This window comes from Hydra vulgaris, chromosome 06 (genome assembly GCF_038396675.1).
Source record: "Hydra vulgaris chromosome 06, alternate assembly HydraT2T_AEP".
Taxonomy (NCBI): Eukaryota; Metazoa; Cnidaria; class Hydrozoa; order Anthoathecata; family Hydridae; genus Hydra; species Hydra vulgaris.
Window position 1 is genome coordinate 24,031,282 of NC_088925.1, and position 8,373 is coordinate 24,039,654.

Below are 8,373 nucleotides of genomic sequence, written 5' to 3' on the forward strand. Positions count from 1 at the left end.
ATAACTTTTAAAAACTTTAATTTATTACTGAAAGTTTTTTTACAGCTGACATATTATTAGTTATACTATGTAAAAACAATTTAGGAATATTATATAAAAATCATCTTTAAAACGACTTTGTTGCAACTAGCCTCGGTCTTCCCTACACTACAGTTTAACTAAAAATGTTTAATTAAATTTACCATAATGAATTTAATACATATCAATTTAATAGAAATCGACAATTGATATTTTGGTATACAATTGGTAAAACGTTTAAACTAAAGTAAGATGCTTTATGAAAATAATCGCATAGTAATCTTTATTTAAATATGTTTACATTTTAAACATTTATTTTTTGGATAAACACATTAGTTTTCATTCAAATACTATTAGTGTGACGCTGCCGTTAGAGCTAGTGGATAACCCTCTCATCTAAATGAACAAAACTAATTCTTCACGTAGTTTTTCCGCAATTATGTTACGTTATGAATACAATTATGTTATGTTAAGAAACCTTATTTTTTTTCCTTTTGCTTCTTTTATTTTTTTTCCTGGTCCTACCTAATTTTATTGTCACCGGCCAACGCTGGACACAATTATATATTTGCTGTTAAAAATAAAAATTCGTCCATTACATTTATGACGTTACGAAACCAACTCATATTGATGTTGAAAAATCAAAAATCATGGTTTTATAAACCATTTATGAAATAGCTTAAATTAAATAAATTATGAAAATTAAATAGCCAATATTATTACTCAAGTATGCTTTGAAAAATATAAAACCTAGATATATATATATATATATATATATATATATATATATATATATATATATATATATATATATATATATATATATATATATATATATATATATGAAATAATAATTCATACATAAAAACGATTGTTATATAAACTTAAATAACAGTTTCAACTAAAAAGCCTTTAAAAAAAATATTCGTAATCCAGAAGTTGAAATTTTATAAACACAAAGAAAAACAAACATCAAGAACTACAGGAAAAAACCCATTCAGTAAAAAATCAAAGTTGAGACTTTTATTCAAATCATTGATGTTTTAACTTAAATAATTTGAAGTAGTTAAACTTTTGAGAAAACCCAACAAATGCAAATACATAAAATATTTACAACACTTAAGCAGTCTAAACTTTTTCATGATCACAAATATTAATAACGTGCAAATTTAAATTCGATAATTTCTTTATGGTAATAAATATTAACAGTTATAACCTTCATCATAAGGTACAAAACATCATAAGACGTTTTCATGATTCTCTCACATGACTGAATGACTTTGATAATGTTTTCGAGTTAACGCTTTTATCTTTACAATTTCAATTCTCTAACGTGCAAGCATTATAATTTCATCATCTTTTTTAGTTACTCTGTAAGCTCCAGGGGCTTGGATACATAGCAATACAATCGAGAATATCAAAGCAAGTACAGCACTTCCCATTGCTCCATACATTAGATAAAACACAAACCCAAGCTTAGTATTAGAGGACTGTCTCTCAACTTTAAACAGACCCCAAAACAAAGCAAAACCACAAGCAAAAACTAAAAAAAAATTTTATAATAATATTATAATAAAATTATAAACCTCACTTTAAGCTGACCCAGAAAAACGAAAGGTGGGGCAAGATGAGGATGAAAGAGGGGCAGAATGGGGATGAAAGTGCAATGTTTAGAGACTCAAAAAATGCCTAAATAGTTCATATAAAACTAGATTGTACATAAATACTCAGTATGTAACAATTAGAGTAATGAAAACTAAATAAAAAATATTTGTAAATGCTGTAAAAATACAAAATTTTAAATGCTATCAAACAAAGATGCTTGGAAAAACCAATTGAAGTCTAAAAACAATGAAACCCAAAAATTTGACCTTTTCCATAAAAAATTTTAAAATACTTTTAAAATATTTTAAAATATTTGTTGGTGCCAACTTAAATAGGTAAAAATATATCAACAGATTTTTTTATATTAACCAAAAATCTAATTAAGTTTTAATAAAAAAAGGCAACTTTTAGCCTAATTTTAACAAAAAACTGTTGGTATAATAACAACAAAAATTTTTATAAAATGAACTAAATGCGTTTAATGTTAATATAGATATTCCATAATATCATAAGCTTTATATTACACAAATAATGTTATATAGTTATATAGATATTCCATAATAATATACAAATAATGTTATATAGCTTTATAACACAAAAATAAAACTAACTAATTTTAACCTTTATGATATTAAAGTTCTTCAAAGTTAAATTTATACATAAATAACAATTTTGTCAAAGGCATGGGTTAAGTAGATGATTTATTAACTGCAATAACAAGCATATATTAACTATTTATTAAATACTGACAACTCCACAACATTAAATTATAATTGCCTAACATGTTCTGAGTGGTTTTGTTATCTTTTGATCAAATATTAGCCATCTTAAACTCATGATGAACCGATATGTTCTGAATAAATTCTAAATCTATTATCAGTACTAGACTAGTACTGATAATAGATTTAGAATTTATTCAGAACATGCAGGTGAATCATATTTTACCATTTATAAAAAGTGCTAGTGCCAGGGATGCAGAATCCCAAAAAGGACTCTGAATATAAAAGTCACAAAAAGATTACTTCTTCCTAGTTTTTTGGTATCCAGAAGCTCTAAAAATATTTAAAAATTTATGAACTTATAATAGGAAAAAAAATTAATACTTTTAGGTAAGAGGAACAATCAATCAGGGATGCAGAGTCCCAAAAGGACTCCGGCTATATATCTCTAATTTTTTAGGTCTGTAGTGTCCAGAAGAAGCTCTAAACATGCTTGTTGACTTATAATCTGCCATATGAAAAAATTCATGAGATTTAATGACTTGGAACTTATTGTTTATAAGTCCGGAGTCCTTGCCATTATACCTAAGGACTCTGGGTTCAAAAAACTATAACACTTACTCCATTGTGAACCATGTATGTTTATGTTTATATAGTTTTCTATATTATTATATTCTTAAACATTTTTCTACTTCACAAAAATTTTTTACTTAGAAAATGTTTAAATACACATAATTGATAGAGTACTTTTAAAATAAAATTCATTAATTTTATAAAAAATTAATACAGGTGAGAAATCATTCCTGGTGACAATGCACTCACCGAATAACAGTGATTGCCAAAATGCTGTTATATCAAATCTCACATGTTGATTATATGGTACGTTTAAAATAAAGTGTGGCTCAATGGAACTCAAATAGAACTTTGTTATTTGACCTCTCAAACAATCAGAAAATTTTATAAAAAATTATATTTAAGGGGGAAAATAGAGCATAAATCTGTTAAATTATAAATAATTTTTAATTTTATTGCATTTCATGTACTGAAACTAAACATGTTAACAGAGGTTTGGTAAAAGAGATTAGGTATAACTGTTTCAAAAAATTTACACAAAATATTATTTAATAGAACAAATACTTTAATAATAAATATTTTACCTCCAAAAAGTGTCATAACTGCTTTAAAGAGAATGAGACACTTTGATGGATATCTTTGACATATGCTGATCAAAATAAGAATGAATGCAGTACTCATAAAAACAGCACAAACACAAAGTGATAACAACAATATATCTGTATCTATGAGAAATTAGAAATAAGATAGTAAAATTAATAATTTAGAAAATTTTAATGAAAAAGTAACAAAACATTTTTTAAACTAATCTGTCACACATCCTCTTTAATCAACTACTACCCTCCTTCCTTTCATCCTATTTGAAAAATAATGAATATAAAATATATATAAAATTTTTGATAAAGTTACTCATAACTACTCTAAAGTTAAAAAAACTATATATATTCATTCTTTTAGGTAAGTTACCATCATCACAGTTAAATATCTCCCCTACCCCCTATATAATATTACTTTAATGTTTTAACTAGGGCACAATGACATTCTAGATTAAAAAAAAAAGTATGTTTCTTTACTAGGTTTTAAAGAATTTAAATGTTTAAATTAACTTTAAGGATATTTTAGATTCCTATAACAAGACTTTTAAATATTTTCTTGCCAGTACTGACTTTTTTGAGATGCTGGGTTTGTGACTGGGGTTGCATAAACATTGATACATTTTAAAGTATATTTTTTAATTCAAAATTCATGTATATCTTATATATATATATATATATATATATATATATATATATATATATATATATATATATATATATATATATATATATGCATGTATATTTATGCATAAACATCACAATGATCAACACAATCATCATTATCATATATCATCATCATCAATTAAATTTTTTTCAAAAAGATGATGACAAATGATTTGAACTTTAATATTTTTGTATAGTAGAAAAAACAACCAGTGGTTACATTGTTTTATAAATTTGTTTGAAAGCAAAAAAATTTTGCGATTGCTTCATTAATAATTCAAAATAGTTTAGCCTAAAAAAAGCTTAACATTAATTTTTATTTAATTTAAGCTTTCCTCTGTTTTATTACAATTTTTGCTAAACTTTAACCTGCAAATGAAGGTTCTATTTCTAAATGTTATTAAATTACAAAAACATATTTTATTCAGTTATCTCAAGCGCTTATTTTAAAGTTACATGTCTGTTCAAAGTAGATTTTTTCAAAGTATTTAATAACTTAAGTACTATTTAACATATATTTAAACCCACTCTATAACTGTATAGCTCTTTAAAAATAAGTAAGAGAATAATGATCAAAATACATTTTCTTAAAACTTTTTTTTTTGTGACTTGGGCACTTTTTGAAATAGCTTTAATTTACCTTTTTTTTTTTCTACCTTTTTTTTTTTTTACCTTTTTTTTTAAATTTATCTTTTTTTGAAATTGGTTTAATTTACCTTTTTTAAGTATATACGATAAGCATCGTTGATATACTTTGTTTGTATACTCAGGTGATGATATCAGCTTTAAATAATATTTGATTCTTTTCAGCTCATTTACTTTATAATGAAATTATTTTGATTGTGGCTAAATTTTTCTGAATAACTAATGTTATATCACTTTACTGGCAGTTTTGCTGGTGTAGGCAGAGCAAGGAATTCATTATAGATAGTCATTTTTTGTCAAGTCGCCCTTATCAAATCCAAACCAAAATTTATCTGATACAGAATCTTTTTTTTAAACATTCTTGCACAATTTTTGAAAAAAAATTAAGGATATTGCAAAAACAAAAGTTTTTTTTTTCCTTTTTATTTTTCCAGTTAAAAAGCATCCATCATATTGAAAGAATGTTTAATGTTAAAAGCAACAAAAACCAAAAGCCAAATTACTTTATTACACATACATATTGATAAAATTGGAAACCAAAATACTAAACAATAATTGTGGAAGCTATTGTCTTTTTAACTTACTATTTTAACTACCCTAATGTACACCAAAAAATCCTGGTCCAAAAATATCTTTTTATCCGAACTGCCCAGCATATATTTTTTTAAGTTTAAAAATTGTTGTAAAAAAAATGTTTTTATATGATTTTTAATACTCTAAAACAGGTAAATGTTACCTTTATAGTTAGAAAATTTGAAAAGGTTGTCATAAGTTTCACAATTATAAGTATCATAAGTAATCCTCTTTACACATTTTCTCCATAAACCTGAAGAGATAAGATTTCATGAATAAAACCAATTTTATAAAAAATTAAAATCTATTAGGCTTTTAGATTAAATCCATAAAAAGTTTCACAATATTCATTAGAAACAAAAGAGTAAAACATAAACATAAAACATTAAAGCATAAAAGTAAAAGATCAAAGTGTAAAATATAAATAAAAAAATAATAATAAAGTTCAATAATACCTTTGGCATCTTGTTGAATCAAATAATCATTAGTCCACCAAAAATCAAGAACTGCAGAGGTGGTTACCAACCCAAGACAACCCAAAATAAAAAGTGATGTTATGTACTGAATAAATCTAAATGCGCATCCCATGATGCAAATATATGTACAGACTGTGAAAATTTAATTTTTAACAGTAAAATGTTATACCTAAAAAAATGCAGTTATAAATCAATAAAAACTTTAATTTATTTTAAATGTAATTGTTTGTATTTTCTAAATGTAATTACTTTTATCTGGCTTTTGCTTGAAAAATATATCATTATTAGATGTAGTTACATGCAATTTCAATAAATATATATCTGTTTAAATTACATCTTGAAATATAACACATTTAAAATATGCAATATTTCATAGAATTAAATTTAAGAATTAGTTTGTAGAATGAGAGAAAACATAAATGAAATACATTTTGCTGTTGTTGTGATTTAGTTTTTGTTAAAGTTAGAATTTTTATTTTTTTTAATTTAGCTAAAATATAAAAGCAACAGAAAATATAGTTTTAAGGTAATTTAACAATGTTTTACTACTTAGGTTCTTGGTTTGCAGTTAAGAACTTAGCAGCTTAGTAATAAGATTAAATGTAATTGTATTTTGAAAATCTGGTTACGATCATGCTGCACCAAGCCATGTTCACATAATTTAGGAGCAATCAATAAAAGAATATTTTTTTCAAACTAGATAGATTTAATAACAGTTTTGATTTGTACAATATTTTTGTATTTTTATAATTTTTTTTTTTCTTTAATCATTCCTGGTCACTCCAGGTTATATTTTCAATGTGGTCTGCCAGGTTATATTTTCTATGTGGTCACTCCAAGTTATAGTTTCTATGTATAATCTTTTTAAATGAGTTTCTCAATGAATTATCAATGATTTAACTTATAGGTTTAAAATTGTTTAGTATATAAGTATATTATGTTACCACTGGAGTAATAGCTACAAAATTAATTTATTATAATTATGCAAAATTTTAAAACCTATTATATAGTTAATTACTGAAATAAATTAATAGCTTTTTTTTTCATCGTGCAGAAAAGACCAGTTCTTAAAAGAGAAATTTTATAGAATGTGACTTTAATTGCTGAATGCTATTGTTTACTGAATTTGCTAATATAAAAATGATTTCAGTAAAAGCATCTTTTTGGACCTTGTGTGGACCTAGTGAAAGCACCTTTTTTTGTTTGTTTTTGCTTTAGATATGATATTTTTGTTGTTGCTCACTTGAAATCTTAGTTAATAGGTTTTTTTTTGTCACTTGAAATGACGGTTTGTCAGTTCTTAAAATGTCAACTGTTGAAAATTTTAGTTTTGTAAGGTTATTAAACAGTTTTAACAAACTTACCAAAAAGATGAAAGAAAAAAAAAAAGCTCTATAAACTATATACAATCATTCTTTAATTTATATTTATAAGTGTTTATGCAACACAATGATTGTAAAAAGTAATCACCGGAGCTGTCCAGTTATGTATACCTGGAAGATGTGATAATAGAATTAGTTTGTAGATGATGTCATTGAGTAAGAATCAGAAATGAATGTAAAGACTATTTAGTAGGAGGAACAAAATTTTGCAACTCAAGAAGAGAAGGAACCATAACTCTTAATTTAATTCAATGGTAATATTGGCTCCCATAACTAAAAAAATTGTACAATATAAAACAATAAAATAAAATAAGTAGATAATAAAATTAATATAATGATATAAATTTAAAATTAATAATAAAAATATAAAAATCGCTAGAGATTTCAATTATCACAACATTATTGGGAAAGAAGGTATTTAAAGTCTAACAAACTTTAATTAATGTGCTCAAGCGTTTATTGATAGTGACTCTATATGATTCAAAATATTACACAGCCAATGTTTAATTCTGAGAATTTTATCACAAATATTATTTATTATCCACTTCATTATGGTATTATATTTTAAATACTTAATGGACAATCAGAATAATAAATAAGAATTAAATTATCATAAATTGCTACTTAATTATAAGGTAAGAAAAAATGTACAGCTAAAGCCTTATTTTGAATAATATAATTTCCCTAAAATCTTTATCTTTCCTTAAAAAACATTATTAAACTTTTACAAACATATACCATTAAGTATGTATAAAATATATAGCTAAGAAAGCATTAAAAATCATCAAAATATGCAACCATGGAATCATTAAAATATAAAATATTCTGGAATTATCAAAATATAAAACTATGGATCAATAAATAAGTCAAACAAGTCATTTTCAAATTATTTAAGTTTTATTACACCTAATTGGTATAAAGAAACTTAAATAACTGTTTCTGCAGCAATAATAAAAACATCAAAACAACATTGTTTTTGCAGCAACAATACAAACAATAAAAAAACAAATATGTGAAGCAGCAAGTTTACATAAAATGTTTTAAATACAAAAAAAAAAATTGTAGATTTATCTAATATAATCCAGTTACTTTTTAACAATGTAAACATTACCAAAAAATTCAA

At 24.2% G+C, this 8,373-nt stretch overlaps 1 protein-coding gene across 1 annotated transcript; it reads right to left on the minus strand.

The window, feature by feature from the left end:
• Positions 1-672: 672 nt before the first annotated feature.
• LOC100201561 (uncharacterized) lies at positions 673-7,252 on the minus strand. Its single transcript, XM_065799657.1, has 4 exons — positions 5,848-7,252; positions 5,556-5,645; positions 3,500-3,640; positions 673-1,561 (listed from the first exon to the last, which is right to left on the minus strand). Exons 1-4 carry the CDS (start codon positions 5,978-5,980, stop codon positions 1,347-1,349), a joined length of 579 nt encoding a protein of 192 aa, XP_065655729.1. The 5' UTR covers positions 5,981-7,252; the 3' UTR covers positions 673-1,346.
• Between the last annotated feature and the right edge of the window lie 1,121 nt (positions 7,253-8,373).

What these genes read in the sequence shown, in the direction of transcription:
- LOC100201561 (XM_065799657.1), bottom strand. Translation starts at nt 5,980, where the DNA reads ATGGGATGCGCATTTAGATTTATTCAGTACATAACATCACTTTTTATT. An exon ending in CAAATTTTCTAACTATAAAG is followed by an intron (nt 3,641 to 5,555) that starts GTAACATTTACC and finishes AATTTCTCATAG; the next exon opens with ATACAGATATATTGTTGTTA. An exon ending in AGTTATGACACTTTTTGGAG is followed by an intron (nt 1,562 to 3,499) that starts GTAAAATATTTA and finishes ATTTTTTTTTAG; the next exon opens with TTTTTGCTTGTGGTTTTGCT.